We start from the raw sequence: 26,717 nt of genomic DNA on the forward strand, positions 1-26,717 counted from the left end.
ATCAGCAACAGAATATGCTACTGCATGAGGTAGTGAGCGCCCTATTTGTCAGGTTTTCAAGCAGGGCTGAACTACTACTTGTTAAGCATGCTGTAGGAAAGCTAGGTAAACCAGATAACCTACTTATTTTGTAACTCTACGACTGTATCCTTTAAAAATCACTGATTAACATTAAGCCTTACCTCGCTCCTTTGATTAAAGCCAATGCAGAACATGGCATTCCAAAACCTGCAGAAAAACTTAGCAACTGTTTGTTCTGGGTTTGAAAATATGCACCCATCAAAATTACCATGTTAGGACAAAACTTTCCTATTTTCTCTTTCATGAGGACACAATTATTAATGGTTTTATTGATGCCAGCATAATTTTCTTAAACCCTTTATTGCTTGAGAAAAATCTATGGATGGTTAGTTACATGCATGGTTTACTAAGTAACTCACTCAGTACTTTTGGTTGCCTCTTTAGTCTACAGTAAAATAAGGACAGTGAAATACTTTCTGCCCTTTTCATTGTCTCACTTTCCCATTTGGTGGTCTCCTTTCTTGTTTCCGCTTACATGTCCCACATCTTGTCTTATGTGAGAGGAATGTGGCTTTCGAAGCTTCCTGATTGTCAGAGAAACCTATGTACTTAGCATGTTCTGATTTGACCTAGATTTGGTGTTGTCTAGGTGTTTTGTGGCAGATCTACTTCTCCCGTGAAAAGTTCTGGGTATGTGAGTTTCCTGATTTTCAGATTCTCTACAGTAAGCTTGATGTTACCTGTTAGAAATGATTTGTTGATATAGATAAAAATAAGTTGCTATAAAGTTTGTCAGGACAGAGTTAAGGTTTCTGAATTTGGATAAAGTTTGCAGTTTTACATAAAAGTTATTTAAGTTTTCCTCTTCTCCCCAAGATATGCTGCAGATGCAAAAAGTCAGGATAAGAATTGACTACAGATATCATATCATTGGAAAGAGTAAATCAGGGCACAATGACATGCCTTTCAGGTGGGACACGACACACATTCCGCACACATGTGCAATCCCTTTATTAAAGCAACAATCAAAATACAGGATGGATCACATAATTTTTTTCTACTATAACATCAATTTAAATATTACTCATTTATTTCCACCTTTAAATTATTTTTAAAAAGTGAACACTTATAGTTCACAAAATTACCAGTTTGACATTTCCGCCCAGATAAATTTTTTCATCTCATTTTTCAATTTTAACGAAGGCCATCCAGAACTAGATGTACAGCAAATCAACCATAAATATAAGCCTCTTCTTTGACCCAAACTCACAGTAGACAGATCTATGGTGTCTGAGAGATGCATTTGAAGGCTTTTGCTACTGGTTAAATAAAAATAATTTTTGCCAAAATATTCTTAGAACTATTTGATTTCTATTTTTACATTCTCTAAGAGCTTCAGTTTTGATTGTAGTATTCTAAGTATCAGCTGCCTTAAAAATGACATCTCTAAAGAATCTCAATGATCATTATCACCCTCATATGACATTTTCTTGTATAACAGATAATCACTCAGTCTTTTGGAAAACATAATAAGCAATTCTGTTTTATTTGATTTTTTTCCCCCACCACTGATTTGTTTAATCCAAACCTGATTAATCACTGTAGAAACCCTAAAAAAGTCATTAGGAAAATGAACTTTATCTGCTGAAGGAGTTTTAAATGAATAGATGAACGTAAAAAGGACTAATATCTTGAAGATATCAGGTGCTCAAAGTATGTGTAAGAATATACAATGAGATTTAGTAGATATTTAAAGAGTACCGATAAATTAGTTTAAAAGCAAGGATAGAAACAGGGATAATAGTCTTAAGGGACTGTCAAAAGGTTATGTGAAGACAGGTACAGGATAGCATTGAACTGTGCTAAGTATAAAATGGAGTAGCTGAAAGATACGTTAAATGTTCCATTTTCTTACCAAATCAAACACTGGGAGGAAACCCACATTACAGAATCACAGAGGATACCAGTTAAGAGTTTCAGCACTGATACAACACTGTATTTCAATCTGTGAATAAAAGGTATCTGATTTGTCTTTCTAAAACAGTTCTTCCAGTGGTTGGGACTGATGTTTCTATAGTTAAGCTGATTTGTGTTGGCTGTACTACACTGAGAGTGTACCTGTACAAAACACGCAAATATTCTTTGTGCCTCACATTTTCTTCGTGTGCTAGAGAAGTGAGCAGGTCCTAGATCACCAATAAATAACAATCCAAGCATTAGATTTAAAACAAATTATCAGTCCATTAAATAACTTACATAGCCATAGTTCAATTCAGTCTTTTCATCAAGTTGCTTTCTTATCTCACACTTGCCCTTTCAAGGGAAGCTTAAACAACATAGACAATTAAAAATGAAGCAAACAGTTAAAAAAAGAAAAAGAAGGGAAAGGGATTCCAGAATCCATTGTGAGAGATGTCAGGCCTCTTAGCCTTAGATTTGAAAAACGGAATGCATCTGAGACAAATCATTCTGGATATAATGACATGGCACAATAATGTTTGGGATGGGTGAGAACAATCAGATATATTAAGAATGATTTCTATATGCTATATATTACATTTGGTTCCTAGAGATTTTAGTCAAGTATTAGTATTCCTTTTTGCCAAGTATGATATACAAAAAGATGAGAATAGATGTGCCCTAAAGATACGAAAATATAATATATTAAACAAAACCATTATAAATTACATAGATTTTCAGTATAAAATTTTTTTTCCATTTAGAATAAACACCATCCAAGTTTACAGATCACCTAAGTGAATTAAATATGCACACATATCTGAATCATTTTCAGAATTTCAAGGAAAAAAATTGCTAGAAATATGATGAGATGACACAGAAACCAGAAATCGTTTGATTTTGAGAATGACTACATAAGACTCAAAGGACATGGTGTGGGATTTAGTCTTAAGCTTTTAAAACTGCCCAAATGAGCCTGACGTGTGTGTGTGCACACATGTACACACACTTCTATGAATTTCTATGAAGCTGAACAGTTTATCTTTAAAAATCAGCTGAAAGTCACGAGGTCTTCTACATTTCATGTTCTAGCAGGAGAGTCTTTCTCACTTTGTAAAGACGTTGTGGAATGGATAAGAAGAGTGTAGAATTTCTGGAAGGGGAATATCTCCACTGTAAGCAAATCTCCTTTTAGGTTGGCTATTATTATATCAAGAGCTTTTTGATGTTTTAAAGAGGGGGAAAGTTTTGAAAAATCTATATACTCTCTCTAGTCTAAAGAAGCTAAAACCAAAATTGCATTATTCTTTGGTCACACATTTCTGCTCTTGCTTCATCAAAAGTCTGCCCATTTTAAACTTTTTACCCCTAATCAATGTCTAGATGGAATAGATGTCTTCTATAATCTCCATATGGAAATCTGCACATGGGTTTGGGTAGAATAAAACTGAATAAAATGGCAGAAAGCTCACACAATATCATAAAATGAGCTTAAGTCTCTGTTGTTTTGGACGTATAGATCCATGGTAACAATTTGTTGACCTCCATTAACAGGTGGAAAATGTTTATAGTCTAAGAGTCGGCGATAAGTTTTTTCTGTAACCCAAATATATAAAATCCCAGTCCAGAGAGCCCAAAACAAACAGAAGTCATGGTTTCTCTTGATTGCTCCTTACTGATTCCTTTCTGTGACCATCCACGTCACTTCTAACTAGATGCTAACAGTTCATTCCTGACCAAGAGATGTCTAATTAAGCTCCATGTCTTTCAGATTGCCTTCCACACCAGTTATTTATGATTAAAGACACCCATCAAGGCCGTTTCTAAAGCCAAACCCACTACCCTCAGCTATAGAGCCAGATACATTTGCTGTCAAGTTTAAATAGCAAAAGCAGCCAATCTCATGTACCTATTTTTGCTCCCAATGTTGCTTGTCTCTTCCAGCGGTGCCCATCATGGGAGATTACAGACTTTCTATGAAATTGTAAATGTCTGGGCTAGAAAGGGTCTTGTGACCTATCAGGTACAACTCCTGTATTTTGCAGATGAAAAAAGATTAAACCCCTGAATAAGGAAGAGAGTTGTCCAAGGTCAATTATCCAGATAGTGACAGAGTGAGACTTAACATCTGGGTCTGCTCTCTGATTACCAGCATGGCCCACATAACCTCCCATGGCATGACCCCAACACCTGACGTGGCCATGATCCTTATAACTACTTAAAGTTAGTGTCTCCCTTGCTGCTAAGTGCAAATGAAATAAAACTACTCATTCTCACCACAATTAAATCTAAACTGTAGATTCTTTTTAGTTTAGATTTAAATCTAAACTAATGATTTTTTTGTGGGGGAGAAGATCCACAACTTACTAAGATGCTACGTTTTTCTAAACTGATCCTCTCTGAGTAAGTAACGCAGCATAAAAAAATGTTAGGTGAATCCAGAGATAAGAGGGAAAATCTTTCAAGTAATTGTGAAAACGAGCAAGGATGATAGTATTGGTTTGGTTCTGTGAGAGAGTGAGACCATTTAAATGGTGCTCAGAGCTCACCTAGTCCTGCCCCTCTAGACAGATAAGGAAATTGAAACCCAGACTTGCCCAAAGCCAGGCAGCTGGTACTGGCATAGTCAGGTAAGGTGTTGGCCTTTGGATGACCAATTTTGTCTTTTGCCCATAACATCATTCTGCCTTGCATATAACTACTTTTTTTTTTTTTGTGAAACTAAAAAAGAATTCAGTTAATTTTGGAATAAAATTTGATGGTACAGTTCCCTATACTGTTATCCTAAGCTTTCACTCCCCCTTTGAAGACCAACAAGTTAGCCATACAGTTTTTAAGTGGAACTAGTTACATGACTTTACAGATCCTTACATTTGCTGTCTCAAATCAAGTGTTTGAGTCACCCGATGGCGTATTGTCCCTGCACAACCTTCTAAGGAAGCCAATATTCTACAACCTATAGGGATTCATTGAATGCCTCTGTCTTTGGAAGCAATAAATTTCCTAGATAAAGAATCAGTCTTTGTTTGCAGGATGATGTTACTTAAACATAAAAACAGCAGTTTCCATGGGTAGTGCGCGTATATTGAACCTTTGACAATATCTCCTGATATGTCAGTTGAGCTCAGAATGAGACAGGTAAACACATTTTTATTTGGCTATTAAAGTGCTATTCCTGGGCAAAGTTTTTCTCAGTTTCACAACAGCAGCTTCACTGGAAACAAAAAAGCAATGTATGAAAGCGGGCCTGGGAAATGACAGAAATAAGGAGCCTAGTAACTACTTTGGACACCACAAACGACTTGTAGATATCAGCCTTGGTATCTGGGACTGATCCCAAAGCCTCTGAGGTAAATGTTCTAGGGGAAAATAGGACAAAGTGGCAAAGAGGACTAAACCAGAAAAAGCCATTAGTATTACTATAACAACTACTCCATCATAAAGGAACAGTGGAAGGAATAAAAACTGAGAAGATAGTGCAACAAACCCATATACGTGCATTTGCTATTGTAGCAGACCTATTAATTTTTTAAAGGAAAAGCAATGCAGTGTGCATTGGACAGAGCTCGAACTCAGAATTTACCTTACAGTAGTGTACTCTTTGCCAAAAGGGCATCGCCAATTAAGGTATTTGGCAGAGAATGGGCTCTAAAATTTGTATCACATGGACAGACACCTTCTGTCCAATATTATCAATTCTGCACCCAGATGTTTCCCACGTCCTTTTCTACTGGGGAAATTCCAGTCACATGAACTGCACGCAGATGTTTCCCTTTTAAAATGGCATCACTCCTACCTAAGGGATGAGAGTCTCCTGGTAAGGCTTAGCGGCAAGTGCGTAACTACGTCTGGACTACAGGAGCAGCCCCTGAATTTTCTTGATATGCATAGCTTTTCGGAGTTGATTTTAGACATGGCTTTCATAAATAATGCAGGTGTTTCTATCATGTGCCTCTGCCGGCTCTGTCGTTTCCAGGTGAGCTGCCGGCGGGACTCTATCTGATACCTCTTCAGGTGTAAGCTCTTCAGACGTTAGCTCCGTGGATGTTACATCCGTAGAAGGCTCCGCAGTTTCTGGGGAATGTTCAGCCGACGGTTCTGTCTCCTCTTCATCTTTGACTTCAAACTGTCCCCCCTCTTGGTCGTCCACGTGATCTTTCTTGGCCTGTGGATGAACCGACACCTTGATGGCAATCTGCTGAGGCTGTTCGTGCAGCGATGAGGCGTCCGAGTCGGCGGTGGGGGAATCGCTTCGCTTCAGAGAACTGGGGATCGTGTAGACCTCATGGTCCCTGTCTGTGGTCTCCTGGCCTTCGGGAGTGTGCCGGACAAAATTCTGCCCCTGCTCCTCCAGCCCGACCACTTCCATGATTTCTTCCATGATGGTCCTGCAGTTCATAATGAGAGGAGGCAGAGGCACGCTCCTGGCCAGCTCCTCAATGTAGCGGGCGAACTCCATGGTTTTAAACTGGGTGACTTTGGCAAGCTCCAGAGTTTTGGCTGAGGTGATGATGGGGATCCGCTTGGCGATCTCAAAGGCCTTCTGCAGCTTCTCGGCACCTTCGGTCCTGAAGAACTCGTTGATGGCTTTCTCAGTCTTCTTCAGGTGGCTGCTCATCATGCACAGGCGGGTAATATTGAGGACCATGACGATGGTGAAGGCCACCAGGCAGACCACCATGTAGTAGACGCCCATGTCTCCAGAGGTGAAGACGACGCGCAGGGTCACTGTGTTGTTCACGGTGCCGTAGACATTAGAAGCCACACACGTGTATTTACCTCGGTCTGAAAAAGACACTTTCGTGATGTTGAGGAGGCCACTCTCGTGCATCTGCCATTTTCCTGTCGGGAAGGAGAGGAGAGAATTCAAGAAAGGACCTACAGTTGCCATTGAAGTGACTACGCACACACACATTACTGAAAAGCATCCACTACTAATGGTAACGACAGTGGATATTTACTATGCACCACACGTAGGGGACATGGAGGAGGACCCCATTTAATCTTCACAACAGTTCTGTGGGGTAGGTATACACTCTAGCCCCATTTTATAGGGTGAGAACACTGAGGCCCAGTTAGACTGAAGCACCTTCCCAAGGTCACCAATTGGGAAGCAGTCGAGCTAGAAGATGAACTACCTTAAGTTCAAGAAGCTGTACTCTTAACCACCAAACCATACTGTGTAATTCCAGTGAGAAATAAGAAAAATAAACAATCTGGAAAATACTGTGCTCTTACTAGAGAATTCCTTAATGACAGCATCCGATGTTCTAACCTGCCTGACAGCCTGACTCAATTGAATATATGTTCACTACGGAGTTTAATGCTTCTCAGAATGTAGCTTAGGATCAACATAAACTCTGGAGTAAATCAATTAAATTATAATTATTTACGTGGGTTTCTCATATTTGAGATTGAAGTTATCCTTTTACGACCTCAGTTAATTAAAATATAGTTACGTCATTAATTTTGTGACTCTACAATGACTTGTCTATGCTACTTAAAGTTGCAAGCTAATAATGTGAAGATTCAGAGGCTGGGTGTGAATTAGCATCCATTTGTTTTAGCCTCACAAATAAATTATAGACTCATCAAACTGAAAGTAAGCCTCACACTATACAAAATGCATGGTGATAAGTGCCATTCTTCCTTCCCCCTCTGGCCTGGAAGGCACCTAGTATTGCCCTAGAAAATGAGATTCTGAATCCGATGAAACTCTTTAGTTGGAATTAAGTCTTTGTGTACCTGCAAGTCAGAGGACCCACGGACATCATGAGAATAGGTTTCGCTTCTGGGTCTTGGGTCTGAGCCTTTCTGAAATCCTACCACTTCCCTACTATGTCCTCTGGAGAGAGGAGAGTCCAGGTCAGACTTGTCGGGAGTTCTGAGGAGCAGAGCAGGTAGACATTTCTCCATCAAAGCACTCTAGTTCCCTAAGCCAATGAGAGGAACCTCTCCTGAAAGATGGAGAAATTTAACATGCAGTTTCCTTTTAAGTATTTATTATTGCATCATCTTTTTTATTTGTTGCTTCCCTTCTGGTAGTGACTTTTAATTCTAATGAAAAGTCTGGTATTTCCAAAAAGCAATAAGTAAAATGTTCCTTTTTCTTTCTTTCTTTCTTTTTTTTTTAACTGATGAGCACATAAGTGACCAGGGTCTTAAGGGACTAAGGAATGAAGCAACAGAGGACCTTTATGCTGGCGTCTTCTGCTATAGCATAGTGACGATATTCCAAGGTACAAACCTTTACGGAAGCAGATGGAGAGATGAGTTGCCTTCTGGGGCCTGAAGGCCCTCCTGCTTTGCTAGCTGTGGTGAATCTGGCAGGATGCCTCTAGTAGATGCTGTCACATTACTTTGCTTTCTGAAAGAACATCTGTGAAGAGTGGTTCCTGGTGTCCCTAAATAACCCTTTTCTAACAATTCAGCCAGTGTATTTTCCCCAAGGGTAGCAAACACTGGTCTGGAAAATCGAATGAATTTTCAGTCTCTGTGAAGGTGCATGAATAAACAAACCAAGCACTGAGTCTGTGCAAGTTTCTCTCATTCATTTGGGGCAGGGGCAAGCCTTACACACCTTTCATTCCCTGAACCTGAATTGTGATACGTCAGCTGCAGATTTATCCAAATGTATACTAATCAGAGGCAAGGGAAATTATCAATTCATTTCTTAAATTTTGCATGTTTCATTAAGCAGACTAGAGCAGGCATAGGGGAAAAATCTCTAGTTGACTGAAAACTTATTATAGCTCTGGAAGGTACTGGGTTCCAGAGAATTACTTGTAGACTATACTTGTAGTAGTTTCTCATGTTTACTTCACTTCTTTTATTGGAAAATATAAAAGGCAATAGGGTAGAAGAGGGTGAGAAGGTGAGATGAACTTATTCACCTCCTAATCTCCCTACGGCCACTCTTTTAATGGAGGAATTATCTGTAAATACAAGGACAGAATAGTCTGAATCTGGGTATAGAAGAACAAAAGCAGAAAAGAACACTAAACTAAGAAGGCAGACATCTGATGGTAATATAAACAGCTTTCTCCTCACACCTACATAACAATTTTAGTGATAATTGTATTCTAACTATTATAGAAAAATGACATGCAAAAATACGTATTAATTACAACATACCAATGCTTTCTTCTACTATTTCTTTTTTGAATGCATTTATTTGACCCAAATTGATGATGTATGTCAGGGAGCAAGAACTCAAATGCTCCTCCTCTACTGACTGTTTAAAAATGTTTCTGAACTTGAATTTTATAGTTATTTTCAGGTTTTTTTGTAAGTTCCTACTGACATGTATTTATCTATCATGGTTCCAAGCTATTCAATTCAGATTACAACTTAGACATTTCAGAAGTTTCTTGTCACATGGTGAAAAGAGGCATAGGTTGGAATCAAACCCAACCTTATGGTGACACTTGGGGCTCTTTATGGGGGAAACTGTGAGATTTTCAGCAGATAATTACTTAGGAGCTTATTCTACTTCTTCAGCCCAGGACAGTGGGTCCTTAGACTGACATCTTTTATGTACTTTACCCAATCATTAATTTAGTTTGTTCCTGAAGTCTGAAGCCCAGCCATGTATCTGTGAAGTGACTGTATTAGCTAACTGTAAACTATGACAAAAATGAATCTGTATGTTATAATCCTAAAACACTTGGGTTATTACCAATAATCTGAGCTGCAACACCCTAGTTAAGTGACTGAGACCACATCTCTCCCTGGCAGCCATTTCCTGTTTCCACTCTAAGACAAGGACACTAAGACATTTCTGTCGTTTTCAGTCCTTTTCTAGATTCCTCTTGAAACAAACGTGATATGTATTTTATGGAAGAAGGTAATATTAATGATTCTTCAGCTTCCTCTCAGGTATGATATGACAAAATGCATATGTGACCTGGATTAAACATTCTATTATCAGATTATAAAGCAAGTCTTTGAAAGCCAATACACACACACACACACACACACACACACACACACACACACACATCAAAAGAGCTAATATTCCAACCGCAAAGGTGATACACGCCTATATTTCTTCTTTTTCAAAAGCTGATACGTTCATCACTTCCCAGGAACTAAGACTCTAAATATTTCCTCTCAGCCTCAGCTTGACCTTTCATTAGTGATAAAGATTTCTGCATGTTTTATTACCACATGCAGCCTGAAAACTATGAAGTTGGCACAGACTCTGCTTTGGGCATCCTCCCACATCAGCTTGGTGCCCAGGGTCATGAAGAATTTCCCATGATACCTGCCCACCCGGGATGCTCTTGAGAACATTTCCTATGCTACACATCACCACCATTCACCTCAGCCTATAACTACCTGGCCCTGAGACTCATTCTGGAAGGTCCTGACTTCAGCTGTCAGAAAGTTGAAGAAATAAAAATACCCACAGTGACTGTCACAGGAAACCTTCAGTGATATATACACAAAGCGGGTCTACATAGTCCTGTTCCCATGTATTTTAAACTGTAGTTGAGTGGGAATGTCAGAGTCATGGGTTGAATTGTCATTAAGCTACATCCCTTCAGCAGAAATAAAAACCTAAAATGTCAGCAGCTAATGCCAAGTCAGTTCTTCATGTAATGATTTCAGGGGAAACAAAAGAGGCAGATGTTTAACCATTACTTTCTGACTATAATATGAAAGATTAAGTGTAAAAATATTTCCCTGACACTCTTGATGGTAGTTCACTTATATCCTGTGCCTTGCTCAGCTCCCCCCTTTGGAATGCTCACCGCCCCTCCCATCCTTTCTTTTCCCACTCTGGTCCTGTATGGTGACCAGACTGAAAACTGACACAGGCAGCAGGAGAAAGGCTGCTGCATCTCTACAGGAGACTAGAGTTCACCCAGGAATCCGTCACAGTCTCCCCCAAGAAACTCCAGGCACGAGAATCACATGTGAAAACCTCCCCCGCATAAATAGAGGTGTGGTGGTGACAGTCTGTCTTTTGCATAAAGAAAAGCGAACAGATGTTGTTTCTTAGCTATACCGCAGTGCGTGCTATGCTGCACAACAAAACTGACATTTTTAGAAGGGCAGTGATCTTTTTTTATATTGTGCATGCATGCATTAAAACAATATTATTGAATAAATTGTCTATATACAGGTTCCATGCTAGACTGTGCAAATACAAAGATGATCCCTGACTGCAAAAAGGATCCAGCCCAAACAGGGACACAGACTCCCAGCAAACCACTGGGGGGTCATGGAGCCAATGTACTGTGGTGGACACGGGAACAGGAAGACAGGCTTCCTAGAGAGGTGTGAGGTACTCTCCAGGGCAGGTGGGGGTGGTGCAGGCAGGAAGAAGCTGGGAGTAAAGAGAAAGAACTTTAAAAGCCAGAGAGAGATGGTATGTGTGGGTGGGAAGGTGGGGGGGGGGGGGCGCATATGAGCGATAGAGGGAACCCAGTGTATGCTGCTGCAGCCGACAAACCATTTTTAAAATTAAGAAGCGGTAGGGCAGAGACAAAACTGGAGAAGAATCTGGGGTAAGAATGTTCATCCTGCAAGAGAACAGAAGGCCCTCATTTTATAGGACTTTTCCCGACCTGCCTTATTTCATACCTTAAGGTGCCTTAGGACCTTCCCACGTGCTCCCTCTCTGCCTGGAAAGCTTTCCTCCCTCCCCATGCCCAAGCCCCCTACCTCACACATTCATAGCCCAGTTAAGACACCACCTTTACATCTCACCTTATTCCCTGAGAAAGCCTTCTCTGACCCACAATTAAATCAGCGGAGAAAACTTGAAAGTCCAGAAACAGATGCCAACACCATGTCTACTGAAATTCTAAATCTTTCCAGCTTTTCCTGAGGATTACTGAGCATTAAAAATGAACATTACACCCAAATGCTAAGCTTTTAGACTTTCCCTCAAATTACTTATTAGAAGAGAAGGATTTCTTTTTCCTTAGAGATAGCTTTCTGTGAATGTGTAAACAAAGTTATGTATGGTTTGTCTATACCCCCAATAAGTGGTAGAAGATTAAAACTGTTTACAATCCTATTTATACAGGGTGCGATCAAACAATATGATGAATGTCTAAATAAAAAAATATTATTACAGTAAAAGACACATTGTCATTAATCCCTCTCAAAATACTCCCCCTGGCTTCAAACACACTCATACCGTCATTCTTGCCACTTTCTGAAGCAGTTCTGGAAGCCTTCTTTCATGAGGGTCTTTAAGTGGCGCTGTCGTGGCTGCCTCGATGTCCTGAATTGATTCAAATCGGTTACCTTTCATGGTCATTTTGACTTTAGGGAAGAGCCAGAAGTCACATGGTGCCAAATCCAGTGAATAAGGTGGATGAGGACACACCGTAATGTTTTTATTTGACAGAAATTGCTGTACCAGAAGCGATGTGTGATACAGAGCATTGTCATGATGGACGATGAAGTAAAGACACTCACGAAAGAGGACTTCCAGAACTGCTTCAGAGAGTAGCAAGAATGATGGGATAAGTGTGTTTGAAGCGAGGGGGAGTATTTTGAGGGAGATGAATGGCAATGTGTCTTTTACTGTAATAATTTTTTTTTAAATTTAAACATTCACCATATTGTTTGATCACACCTTGTACTTTGGCTCTTAAGCTCCATACACTCATGCTTTTCAAGGAGGAGAGTTCAATCTGCCAAAACAAGAGGGTTATTTTCCTGAAACCAACTCAAATAAAAATTTTCAAGTGATGAGAGTTCCAGTGAATGTTTATGCAAACGTGAAATACAACATTCATTTGAATGAGTATCGCACTGAATTGACAACTCTTCACGTAAGAATAAAATGCCACGTGTGGCTTTGTGGCTCTAAATGTGGTGCTTATTTTCCAATATGTGAAATATAGGCTACAGAAGAGAAAGGATCTATGCCTTTTTACTAAACATAATTGAAAACAAATTTAGCCCTGCATGGCTGCACCTGTTACAGCACTTCTGCAGTAGATGACAGCTCCTTGAAGCCGCTGCAGAGTCAGGTTGTAAACATTGCGAGCTGCAAGGGCTCTTGTGCCCACCCTCCCCAATCCTCCCAAGGGATCTCTTCAAAGAGTACTAGGGCAGCTCTAACAAGCTATTTCCTACATAATGTGGAGCCAAAGTAGCCTGGGATAACACAGGCTTAGCTGGGCTTTCGGCTCAGGAAGGTGGGGGTGGAAGGATTGTGCTGTTGTTAAGAGCTTGCACTTCTGCTCTCCTTAAAGGTAGAAATAATATCTAAAATGAGCCTACTGTCTTTTCGTTTCCTGGTAAAGGAAATATTTGACACTCCTACTAATTTGATCTGGTAATCTTAATTTTAAAAACAGTGCCAAGTACTTTTAATTCCATGTAATTCCATGCGGGCTAGCATTAGTCTGTTCTGATAGTAGCTGTGGGTCTTCCAAGACAAGAGGACCCTACACTAGGCTCATATAAATAGCTTCCATTTTGGGAATCTCGGCTGTCATCCTTATCAGAGACGGATCTAGAAGGGTCTTTTCATGGCTAAGACTAAGGCATTCTGGGCTCACATCCCAGATGCAGCACATCTCATTAAGGAAACACTCTAAATGGTGGTTAGCTGCCAGGTTGGATCTTAATATGACTCAATTTGGAAAATAAATCAAAGTACCACAAATTAAACCACTTTTACGGGAAAACACATTATGAGTTCAAACAACTCACTTGAAGATCTACTTTGAAATGATTCTTTAGTTAGCTGAAGAGTGCTTCTTTGGATTAGATTAAGGTTTCCCAACTTGGGCACTACTGACATTTTGCCCTGGATAATTCTTTGTAGGGCTCTAATCCTGTGCACTGTAGGACGTTTAACCACAGCCCTGGCTTCTGACTGCTGGATGCCAGTGGCATACTCTCTCCCCTTCCTTCCCCTCCTCCCTCCAGTTATGACAACTAAACTGTCTTTAGCCTTTGCCAAATGTCCTCTGGGGGGAAAAGAGACCCTAGATGAAAACCACTGGGTTAGGCAAATGTAAAGTTCATCCTGTGCATAATGTACTTTGTAATTTCCACATACGCTGTTTTCCAGAGACAGAAGCATATTTCATATCAGTGGGCCCTTTGTACACAAACGTGAGGTTTTAGGAAAGGGGAAGCGAAATGATTTCCTTGCTTTACAAAACACACTATATTATAAAGCAGAGATTTAAGCACTTGGAATCTAGGATTGTGACAATATACTCGTAGGACAATATTACCCATAGAAGCAGTTGCCACTTAGTGACAGCTTGGTATAGTCCAGGAACTCTACTGAGCATTTAATACACAATCGTTTATTTAAGACTCACAACCTCACCTGGTAATAAAAAGAATTGTCTCCATTTTGCAGCTAGGAAAACTGTGGCTCAGAAAAGTTAACAAACTTGTTCAAAGAAAGACTATCATGTGCTTCTTCTGAATTGCCAATAATATTTTCATAATTACATATATTTTGTTTAATGGCTTTTGATAAATTGGTTTTTTTATCTCAAATATTTAGAATGCTAAAAGAGGAGTCAGTATAATATTTTCCTAAGTTAACATTCCACTTCATGCTGATCTTAGAGGCCGAGGATAATTTACATTTAATGCTGTGGAAACGGACCTCCTTCCATTTATATTAAGTAGGTAGGTAGGTGATACACTACAGTCTTAAAACTTGGCTGGTACAGCTTGTTGTCCCTTGCAGAAGTAGTAAAAAGGCAATTCTATTAAAAAAGTCTGAAAAGTAGAGAGATGAAAACCAGTAGTGATATAAGCTAAATGCAAAATTTATAATGATGAATTCCACAGAGCTACTAGAGTAGCAGTTGTGACAACTGTGACAGTAGCTGTAGTTCAGCTCACTTTACTATGTGTATGTTTATTTTCAAAGATAAGTCTCAATTGTTTTGGGTGACAGAATGCTACAAGAATACTGAAAACAAATTCACAGAAAAGTCTAAAACCTAACTTTAAGGAAGATTTTAAACTCACAACAAGCCAGACATGTTTACAAAGGCCCACACCAGCTGATTTTCTTGAAATGCTTGTTATTTATCATCAGATTTATCATCTGTGCATTTAAATGGTTCAAAGTCAGAGTGAGAAGCCACAGAAAAACACACTCGATAATTAGTACCTGAAATAACTGGGACTTTTTCATAGTACTTTTTGACAACTATGTATTTCTACTCAACTCTAGCAAAAGGAAAATTGAAACCAGCACATTTCGTGGCCATTTGTGGTTATTCATGTCATTTGAATTCTGAGCTATTTTTGTAATATGGTTGGTCCTTTAGTGAATGACCAAAAAAAACCCCAAAACAAACAAACAAACAAAAAAACAAAAAAAAGAAAACAAACAAAAAAAGAACACAAAAAACAAAAAAATCACGAAAGTCTTTCTCCAGAAATAGATTACACACTGGCCTCTCCTGATCTTGTGGAACTGAAATGACAAGCACCAGGGAAGGAAAGCAAAGCAGCTTGTGCCAATGACAGGAAATAGCCTCCCCGTTCTGTCTAGGACAAGTGGGGCGGGCATGAAGAATAGCGATCTCATGTTTTCAGCATACACAAGAAAGTGTTCCTTTCCAGGCTAATCACAAAGCAAGTGTTAGTGTGCTTCTGGAGCAACTCACCAGATGAGTTTCAATACATCTGTGTCTGCCATGTATACATGTTACAGCACACACCCTCCCACTATTGGACTGTTATGTAGTTACAATGCCTTTTCCACCCAAGGAGGCTTCTCTCATTCACTCAGTCTGGGCAGATGCTGGCCAACAGTTTTCACCTACTGAGACCTGAAGGATGAGCAGATATTGGCTGGGCCCAGACGGAGAATAAATACTCGCTTGCCTGCACTTTGGTTGTGTCATTTCCTCTCCATTCCTCTGGTTTTTCATCTATAAACATGAGGATTAATAATACCTAACTGTCATCCTACATGTAAGGATTAGAAATAATATATGTAAGTTGCTACAGGGGCTTAATCAATGGTAGTGGTTGTTAATGAAAATTACACTCATTTTGTGAGTTTGGTTGTAACAGTAGTCTACTGTATCTAAGTAACGTTCCAGGACATTAGCATCATTTTTCATACTATATTCAATCACTTCTTGGAGTTAAAAATGAAATACTGCTCCATTTAAACTTCTAGCCTATCATCCTGAAAACTGAAATCTATGTCCATGTTATAATACAGTCATTTTCTCCATTAGAAATGATGGGTTAAAGACTATGGGTCCTTTAATAGGCCACTGTAAGAGTAAAATTCTAATATTTTATGAGGAAGAGTCTCAATTCTACTATTTCCTATGTCTTCTATGTCTTGCTTGGTTGTTAGGTATCGTGTTTTGTATATTACCCCATGTTGCTTATGTTCTGAAATTACTATTATTAGGCATTGTAATTACAAAAGCTGAGCTGGAACATCAAGTACTAGTATCACGAGTTCTTTTTAAAAATCTACAGTGCATCTTCCTTATGAGATTTCAAAACAGCTACCTGATTTGTTAGCAAGGCTGCCAGCTACAAATAGGCTGACAGTGCTGAGTTCTGATGGAGCAGTTCTCTGTGCCAAAGGCTTTCGACTGGCTACCACTGGTTCAGGGGTCACTGGCAGGCTGCTCCTACAGACCACCTGAGCACCCACAAAACAAAAGAATATTGAGCCCAATATAACTGCCATCTAGTCCAATCTCCCAACGCAGAGATGAAGCAGGCAAGGTGCAGAGTCTGTTTGCCAAGACTGAGTCCGTAGTTACAGGACCGTTTCAATAAAGACATCACATGATCTCTTTGAAGCAGTAAGGTACTACTGCTTCAGGACAGCACTCATGATGTCGCGATTGAAATTCAGGTCCCAATACCATTATTTTCCTCTTTAGGACTCAGCATTTAGTGCCTCAACCCCAACTCTTTAATACCCGGGGATGACCTTTGCTCCAGGGTCCCTGTGAAAGGTAGATTCAGGTCTGAGTTCTTGCTCCCCTCAATTCAGTCACATGGATATTCCTTGAAGAGGCAGAAAAGAGCTGATGAATTACAGGGACCTGAGTGTGTATATGTTACCATGGTTACTGCCCCCCCCTTCACAACTATGATGTCACTTCCTTTTCACTTGTAGTCTGGGAGGAAGGAACTGTAGGAATGGGATCCAATTGTGGGCTAGATGGTGTCTCATCTTTCCAATGTCAGTAGTAACGATTCTTAGTCACAGACACCTAATAATACCAGGACCTTGGGAAAACTGAGTAAAAGAGGAATTTGGATTACATTGTTTCTAAGGTCCTTTCTAATTTAAAAATTCTGTGATCCCATAATGTTACATGGTAGGGAAAGAGTGCCCCTCTTCTAGGTTAAACAGCCAAACATACATATGATACATAATATATAATATTTTCATTAAAGGGAAGAAGCTGTATTACGCTGTACCTCCTTGCATGGCTGACCAAAAGCAACGGCAGTGAGAGCATGACAGGGAAACCCCAAGCTCAGGCAGTTACACTTTGGCAGCTTTAACTCTGAGGGGCACAGCTGTGAACCAGAAATATGTAACTGCAAGAAAACTCCATCCACTCAGCTCCTGAGAAGACATAAGGCATTAGCCTCTATTCTTTGTCAGAGCAATTAAGAAAAACACGGCAAAGAGATTAAAAATGTAGGTTTTCTTAGAGCAGAAACTCTTCTGGGGATTGTTCACTGGTTAAAGGGCTGTGGAATGGGAAGGGCGATGTGAGTGAAAGGAGGGCAGAAACTAATAAGCTGCTACTGCAGCACAATGGTCTTTTTACACCCCAGCTCCCAACCCCCTACTTCATCTCACAGGAAAGGCTAGGAAAGCACATTAACTCCTTCAAGTCAATCGGATCAGGCTTGGGTTTGCAGACAATTCTCACATCGACAACAAGAAATGTACTGATTCCCAATGATCCAGGCAATCCTCTCTCTGGTTGGAATTCTTCCTGAAGCAAGCTCAGGTGTTTAGGTAGGGGACTCACACTTTCGGCCAGAACCTCCTTCATTAAAGACCAGGCTACATGCATTCTCTCTCCCCCTTGGCCTCCTCCTCAACAGGCAAGAAACCTCCGCCAGGTCTCTAGAAGCATAGTTAGTAGTGGCTGAGAACTTGCACAGAGACTTCTCTTAAGAGGTGTGGTCTTTAAATCCATAGTCCACAGATTAACATGACATGTAGTGGTGAACAACTGCTGTATTGTATATTCGAGCCAGTTCCATGAAACAAAATCAAACTCCTTTTCAAATGGAAATCCGTTTTACATGCGTCCCCATTCCATGTGTATGCATTAAATTACAAAATGCCAAGAGGCCTTTTAAAAAACTTTCATGTTTGCCCTTTGTCTCCTGAGTTAAAGAGTGAAAGAGACATGAATTACGGCTTTGAATCCTGAAGGATATGTATTTCACTCTCTTGCCTCAGAAAAAGACAAAATGACATCTTTAAATTGATCTGAATAAGGACAACTACCATTCAGTGTGCTGGCTCCATATTCCGTGTTTACATTTTGTGACATTTGACCCAACTTGAGAACCTACCTCCTCCTCTTTCCTCATCCTCTTCTTTCAGCAGCTTGCCAATGGAATTATACCACTTGAACTGTGGGTTAGGGACGCCAGAAACGTTACAATTAATCAAGGCACTCTTCCCTTCCTTGACTATGATATGGTCAGTTCTGGCGATGATTACGGGCACAGAGCCCAAGACCACAGCAGTGCCATTTAAAGTGCTGTTAGTCACATTTTTAGCAGTCGCCAGAGTGGATACTAGGATTAAAAAGGGCACAGAAGGTAAAAAGCACACAGGCAGATGGCTCTTCAATCGATCCATCTTCCTTTGCTTGCTCTGTAAGGCAACAGAGATGATTTGCCAATGGGATCTCCTAGTGGACACCACGCTGTTCAGAGCCGGCCATGGGACACACCTGTCCTAGATCCATAGACTTGGTTCTTGATTAAGAACCTGTTTAAAAAAAAATACGTACATAAATATTAGCATTCGCACTAAAAATATTATTTATAAAATGTTAGAAACCCAGCAAAAATACAAACCTACATTATTTTTAAACAACACACAAATTCAGAACACGTTCCAAAGGTTAAATGACATTTTTCACAGAAATCATGACAAACAATTTTGTTACTTTTGCTCCTGAAATATAGATCTTTTAGTAGGTACACATCTATATATTTCAAAAACCGATTCAGGCTTCTTGTGTGTAGCATGACCAAGTGTTCATCATGGATGAACTGATTGTTCACCTGGGGTGTTCCTTACCCTCTGATCTTCCAGTGAACGTGACTTCCTGTCTGTTTTAGCGGTCACAGCTCTGCCAGCATTGGGAAGGGCCCCACCACAATCAGGCTGGCATTCTCTTAACTCTTCTCCCCCCCCTTTCATGCAACTGCCCATGCTTCTTTGAGCTTCATGCCATCCCGCTCTCTCTGCTTTGTGTAATTGTTATCTACTGACTCCTGATCACTCACTGAATTCCCTGGTTTCAGTCTTCGCCTGCCTCCCAGAGGCTGGGGAATGTCAGTATGTATGAGGTGACATTAGGAGTGGCTGCCCTGCCACGTCCAAAGAGCTAACCTTCACCTGAATCTTTAGCCTCCATTTCATCCACAATCATAGGGCCACACTCTGGACCTTTCATCTCTTCAAATTCTAAATTCTAAAGTTCCAAGGAATTCTGAAGTTCTAAATAACCATCTTTAACTGCCCCCCCTACCATTCCCCCAGATGTCTTACTCCACTCCCTTGACTTTCTACCCTTCTGTTTTGCTCAGTCTCTGTCTCCCTCCCCACCCTCACCTGTATGCTCCAATTCTGTCTCAGTCTAGACCCAATCATGTAGACCACAGTCCCCCACATCCTTCCCTTGTCCTCTGCCACAATGACTGCCAGTAAACAGCTGTGAGCCAGCCAATCACTTGTCCTGGCTCTTACACCCTGGAGGCTGGAGCACTGCAGAGAATCATACACTCATGTTATGGCCAAAATAAATGAACCATCTCCAACCCGAGCCAGGCCTTTGGTGACATTTGGCAATCTGATTCTCAGGGCTTGGTTGGTTCAGTATCTGCTTTCCACAATGCCATGGACACCTTACAGCTTTTGAATCAAGCACCTAAGCCCAGTGGTATTCCTACCCTTCTCAAAAGACACTTTTCTCCTACTCAGACTTGATGACACGGATTCCCACTTTCCCACCTTTTAAAAAGAATCCTGCATTTTATCCTAAATTCCTCCCTTGCCGTTTACTTCAAATTACTCCATTCTGTATTTTGCTTGCTCTTTATTGAAACAGCTCTTGCTCAAGTCACTAGTCACTTCTAGTTGCTAAGTTTTCAGTCTTTCTCTGGCCAAATCTCTGTGGGAATTGCTACTATTAACTGTTCTTTCCCCAAACTCTCTCTCTCTCCACGGTTTCCACACTCTGTTCCTCCTAACTGCTCTTATGATTCTTTACTAGTTCCTCTTCTTCCCAGTCCTTAAAAGGTAGCTAACCCCTAGAGTTTCATCATGGGCCCTCTGTTAACTCACAGCTCATCCTACGGTTCTATTCCTATGCCTGTATTACCACCTCCAACCTAGTAACTCCAGTCTATGTCCTCCATCCCAACTCTTTTCCTGCATTTCAAACTGGTATTACTAACTGTCCACTGGACATCTTTGCCAGAAAGCTCTGAAGGTAACTGAAAATTAACATTCCCAAACCAAACTCTCTTCTTCTTCTTCCTCTTCCTTCTCTTCTTCTCCTCCGCCTCCTTTCTCCTTCTCTTCCTTCTGTTTTCTTTTTAAGTCATCTTATCTTGTAAACACACTACATTTCTTGGATCCCTTACTTCAGTTTAGAGCAGCAGCACCTACACAGGAGTGCATGGGTATTAATCCTCACTTCGACTATTGCCCTCATCCCCTCGGAGCATCAGTAACTACACGTTGTTGAGTCTACCTCTTAAATGTTGTTTGGATTGTTCCATCCTTTCCATCTCCTCTGAGTGAGCCTCAGTTCGGGGCTATCTTCTTACCAGACATGGTGTGGTAGCTTTCTAAAGGTCTGCCTGCCTTCACGCTTTCCCCAGTTCCCAGTCCAGTCCCTCGAACCATTCTGCAACAAATTATATGCTGCCATTTCTTTACTTAGCAACCGTCAATGTTTCTGCACTGTCTATATTATAGAATCTGAATTCCTTACCCTTTCAACTCACTCAAAAAATAATTATTCAACATCTATTAGGCAGGCACTATTCTAGGTTTTAGAGATATGAGAGTAAAGAAGACAGATCTTTCCTGTTATGTGGAAATTATATTCTCGAGAGGAAAAGGAAGTAATAAATTCCATGTAAATAAGAATTATAGCTAATGATGCACACTTTGAAAAACACACCATGATGTACTCAAGTGATGAGTTAGGTGATCTGGTAGAACTTCACTGAGGAGGTGGCCCCTGAGCTGGGGCTCTTTAGGAATCAACCACGGCTAAACCTGGGAGAAGGGCAGTCCAGAAAGAAGGAACATCAAAAGTAAGCAGTGCGCTAACAAGATGGGTCAGAGAAGTAGACAGGTCCAGGTCACTTAGGGCTCTGCAGATTGAGGAGTTTGGATTTTATCTAACGTATATTGGAAAATTTTAAGCAAGGGAGTGATCGATTATGATTTCTTTTTAAAAATCAATTTACTGTGGTATAATTTATAAACAAAATGTACACTTATCTTAGGTATACCTTTTAATGGGTTTTGACAAATTGATACACCGATGTGTAACTACCAAAATAAAAGATTGAGAACATTTCCATCACCACCCAAAGTTCCCGTGTCCCTTCCCAGTTGTATTTTTTACATTGATCCATCCCAATTCTTCTCGCATCTGGCATGAGGTATGGATTGAGGTTCATTTTCCCCCCAAATGGATATCTAGTTGTTTCAGCACAATTTGTAAAAGGACTCTCCTTTCTCTAATAGATTATTTTGGCTTTCGTGTCAAAAACAGTGAGTCTATTTCTAAACTCTTTATTCTGTGTCACTGACGTTTCTGTCTATCCGTATGCCCATGCCACACCGGCCATGCTGTCTGCCTCACTTACCTTTGTATCTGCAGTGTCTGAAGTCGTCATCCCTGACACTTTAGATGCACAGTGAATTGCTGAATGAATGAATCTCTCTCCAAAGGCAGAAATGATTATTCCAGGGCTGTAGACAATAGAGCCGAAGAGGTGCCAGGGGGTGACAAATGGCTTCAGACCACAGATTAGTTCAAGGGGAAGGACAAGTTTTCTCAGTGCTGTAGACTTGCACACTCCCACCTAGATGAGTGTCTTCCTGTGCCAGGAAGGCGAGCACATTACTGCAGCAGCAGGAATCGCATGGCTACGGGAGATAGCACAGGCTGCAAGGGAGTGCAGATACCCTGCTATGACTTTGTCAACGTTCCTCTTTACTTGGCCAAATGTGTTGTTTCCTTTTAACTGGAAAGTTGTCGAATGGTTGATAAGAGAGTAGCCTCAGGTTTTGGGTAGAATGGGCCAGGATCCTGGATCTAACTACCTTTATCAGCTATGTGTTTCTGGCCAAGTACTTATCACGTACAGGACAATTATAATGATTCATGATCAAATGGACATACAACATTTACATACTGCTGGGCTTGATAAACAAGAATTACTAATAATGTATGAAGCATCCTTTATTGAAATTATGCTTCTCAAGTGGATTTTTATTTTAATTTGTATCATTGAAAAGACATGTTTTTAGTTTGGTTTAATTCATTATTGACTGCCATCCCACCACCAGAACTAATAACAAGTGATTTTCAGCACTGGGTTCTTTTGCATGGACTCACGTCTGAAAAGGCATGAGTTGCCCTGCTATAGAGAGACGCTGCAGTGAGCACCTGGAGGGCGGTAGCTGGGGCGGCTCATCTTGACTCCCTGGTGCCTACGTCAGGGCAGAGGCCTGACTACCTTGGAAGAGAATCAGAGACAAGACAAAGTAGGAGCTAGGTTCTAATAAATATGTGTAGTAAATATACTGGAACATTTTTTTTTTCACAATTAGGGAGAATGCAACAAATGGAAAATCAAACTGAGTTTTCCAATGTATAACTCAAGAGCTGTTTTCAAACCAAGGCCAGCCACATTAGTGTTATACTTTCCAAACGCATTGTGCTAGCAAGAATAAAAAGAAGGTGATACTGCTGTTCTATTATATTTGAATGTCAGTAGGTGCTCTGGGCTAGAAACATAGCAACTGTTCTGAAACTACATTTAGTTACGATGTACAGAGAAAGAGATTTTCACGTGAATGCAGGAATGTCGGTTAGCAAACTCATTCCTCCCTCCCCCCATTCATCCTCTCATCCTCTCTGGTTTTGAAAAGTTAACTAAGGTACAGAAAACATAATGTATAATTTATAGGTTGTTCACATCAAAGCATTTTTATTCTGACACTTGCTGTGAACATTTAGTTTTTGAAAATGAGGCATTTAAATTGATTAACACTAATGAATTCATCATTTTTGGTAAGAATCCACTAGATCTCACATCATGCCCTTTCAGTTTAGATATTTTTTAAAAAGTATTTATTATGCGTTGGGCACACTGCTAGGGATTTGGGAGGTGGGGCTGAAAGTCCTCCAAAGCTCAGTCATAGCATAGGCCATGGTCACAGTCTAGGAGGGAGAGAGAGACAGATCATTTCATTATGTTCCACAGGTGGTATAGGCTTAGGGGTGGGTAGGTAGAAGGAACGCTGCCAGTCTGGGTGACACTTAGAATAGGCATTTGTTGATTGCCTACCCAGCATCCATTTCGAATTCCACCTTCCCCTTCTCATGAATCTCACAGCTTAGAGATCCCAGTTCTTCTAACCTTTCCATGGCACTTGCAGCTTGTACCAAACTTCTGACACTCCTCCCTGGCATACGATCTTGCACTTGTTTCAGTTTCGTCTTGAGGAAACTCTTCAATTACAAGGCGAGCTCCTCAATGGCAGGAAGTCTGGCATAGAATTCTGCAGAATTTCCTTAATAACAGGCGCCACCGTCATGCTTACATGCTTGCCCGATGAAGCTATACTTACATGGAGTCGGAGGCAATTGTTTAAGAGTAAACTCACAATGAGTTGCCAGAACATAAAAACACCATGTCACTTGGGACATTTGGGGACATATTCTACAAATGTACTTTGTTCAGCTTGTCAGATTTTACAGGCTGCATTATAAAAAGTTCAGTTAGTAACACTATGTAATATTTTGAAAGACATTTTAGCCACTAAAGAATGAACCACATGTACTATAATCCAACAGTTTAAAATACAGTCCTTCAAAATACAAAGGCAATGGCCGCAGATTCCAAAACCAGGGTTTAACAAAAGCTACAATGGACAGATTGTTAAACTTCATGTGTTTGCTAATGGCCTTTGGGGAAACGTTCCTAGAATACTTCATTTTCTATGAAGAAAACAAAAGGGAAAATAGTTAGCAAACATCACCTGTCCTTTTTTAACTCAATCCCTTTCTTACCTCCCAACAATTGTATTTTATCTAAAAATCTTTAATAATATGCTTCGTTGAGCCTTATTTTTTGTTTCTCCACCTATAATACAACATAACTACTGACCATGTATTTCTGGAATTGGGAGGAAAAGGGCCTCTTGTTAAATGGGTGTTTGAACTAAATGAATATACATTATTGTTTTTTCTTGGCAGTGTTCATGCTGGCATTTTCCCATCAACTATGATGAATAATTTCATAGTTACACAAGTGGATTTTGTCACAACATCTACTGAGAGTTACCACTACTGTCACTTGTGCGTAAATGATGGCACAACCACCAAGGCTGCCTTTGCGTTTGAGACACATTCTTGATAGGTTTCTTCTCATGAAGCCAGGAAGGGAAATCCCAATTTCGTGTGAAATGGACAGAGGCACTAAAATACTAATTACATCCTAAATGCTAACCTCAAAATTGGTAGCCAACTGAGACTATTTTAGCTATGGATATATTTCTGCAACTTCCTTTCCCATATTATCGTTAATTAATGAAAAATATCCACACTAGAATCTTTTTTTAAACAGCATTTAAAAATGATTTTCTTTTGCAATTTTTAAGAAAAATTATAACAACAGAATACTCACTAGCCCATTCTTTCTCCCCTAACGTCTTTCAAGATCAACAGTTTTGAGGTAGATAAGGTGATGTCTGAAAACGGAATACAAGCACCAAAAGTCAAAGGCCAAGAAACTTGTAGAACAAGAATGTTCCTGTTTCAATTACTACAGTTTAGAATCAAATCATTTCACTGCTAAGTGAGCTAAAATTTATCTCAGTGCTCAAAGTCATATTATAGGAAGAGATTCATACTGTCCTTCTATCTTCCCTATGCGTGTTCTAGAATCTATTGGTGTAAAGATTCTCGATGCTTCTAGTCACAAAAAAGTAATTCCTGACTCAGATGACAAACGTGATCATTACATGAAAATATGGAAGAGCATTATTTTTACTTTCAGAAGCACCCAGACAGATCAATTCAATCCAAATCAATACACGTTGATGGAGAAATGTCCCTGTGCCAGGTACAGAGCCAGGAGTGAGGAGTACAAAAGTAAGACACAGCCTTTAACCCTGTCATCCAAGAATCTCATAGAGGAAGAGGGTAAAGTAAAATGGCAATCATAAGACAGTGTGATAACTACCCCATCAGAGAGCTGCCGTGGGTCCACTGTGGTCTAGGAAAGGAAACCCAAATGGTCTGGGGTCCAGGAAGAACTTTTTAAGAGAAGCGACCCTTTAGTTTAATTATAAAGGAGTTCACCAACTAGACCAGGAAAGAGAAGCTGACCCGAAAAGAGAAAGAGCATAGTCAAAGAAACGGTGATTAGAGAGAAACTGGCACAACTGGAGAAAATGTACATAATTAGGCACTGCTAGTGGTGTGCGGAAGAAGGGGGCGCCGGCTGGAAAGGCAGGCTGGCCCCGATAATGCAGGGATGGTATGGAATCGTAAGGATGGGGCACACTGCAGGTTTTGAAAAGGGGTAGTGATATAGCCAGTTTTGTGTTTAGAAAGATCACCTTGTTCATAGTGCGGTTGATGATACAGAGACGGCTAAGAGCGTACTACAATATCCAGGAAGGAAAGAGAGAAAGGGGGGCCTGGACTAAAAGGTAGTGGGGAAGGAAAGACACTGGCAGATCCAAAAGAGGAACAGGAATTAGAATATACGGTATTTCATGACTGACTGACTGTAGAACAAGTTAACATAACACCAGACCTGCCGAGCAGTGGGGCTTATGGTTATACCAACAGCTCTCTGAGGAAAGGAGTGTCTCATTTGCTGAGAACCAATGCCTGTAAGTGGAATACACGTGAATACATGAATTAGGAATTTCAACTAACAACTCCCTTGGGCAGCACTGTCCACTCAGGGCTACACTTGGACGAAGGCTTATCTGATGGCAGTGGCCAAGCAGAGACCATCGTACCTCCCGCCTGGTCTATTCACATCTCTTCCTAGCTTCACAATCTTCTCTCCCTGCAACCCCTGACTGATGAAGGTGTCATGATGACAAGTAGCAGCAGTGACATTTAAATTTATGAACTTGTCATAAATTAAAAGCTGTGCGGCAGCATATCATGGGGAGAATTAGGGTCTGTTTTATGAAAGTAGTTGGCCCCTAGAAGGAAAAAGAAATGAAGGGAAGGCGACCTTATAGCATTCTCGGTACA

General features: G+C 40.4%; 1 protein-coding gene across 5 annotated transcripts in view; it reads right to left on the reverse strand.

Annotated features, from left to right (window-relative positions):
- Positions 1–1,004: 1,004 nt before the first annotated feature.
- Positions 1,005–26,717, reverse strand: part of MFAP3L (microfibril associated protein 3 like) — a 38,547-nt gene continuing 12,834 nt past the window's right edge. For 2 of the 5 annotated variants that reach the window (XM_019715166.2, XM_074338314.1), the window contains 2 exons: positions 18,523–18,946; positions 1,005–6,822 (listed from right to left, as the gene is read on the reverse strand). In XM_019715166.2, coding sequence (XP_019570725.1) covers positions 5,888–6,822; positions 18,523–18,814 — 1,227 coding nt within the window. In that variant the 5' untranslated portion in view covers positions 18,815–18,946 and the 3' untranslated portion in view covers positions 1,005–5,887. Of the gene's footprint in view, positions 6,823–8,227; positions 11,607–18,522; positions 18,947–22,074; positions 22,359–26,717 lie in introns of those variants that run through there. The other 3 variants (XM_019715167.2, XM_074338315.1, XM_074338316.1) reach the window with 3 other exon arrangements.

This window comes from Rhinolophus sinicus, linkage group LG07 (assembly GCF_036562045.2).
Source record: "Rhinolophus sinicus isolate RSC01 linkage group LG07, ASM3656204v1, whole genome shotgun sequence".
Lineage (NCBI taxonomy): Eukaryota > Metazoa > Chordata > Mammalia > Chiroptera > Rhinolophidae > Rhinolophus > Rhinolophus sinicus.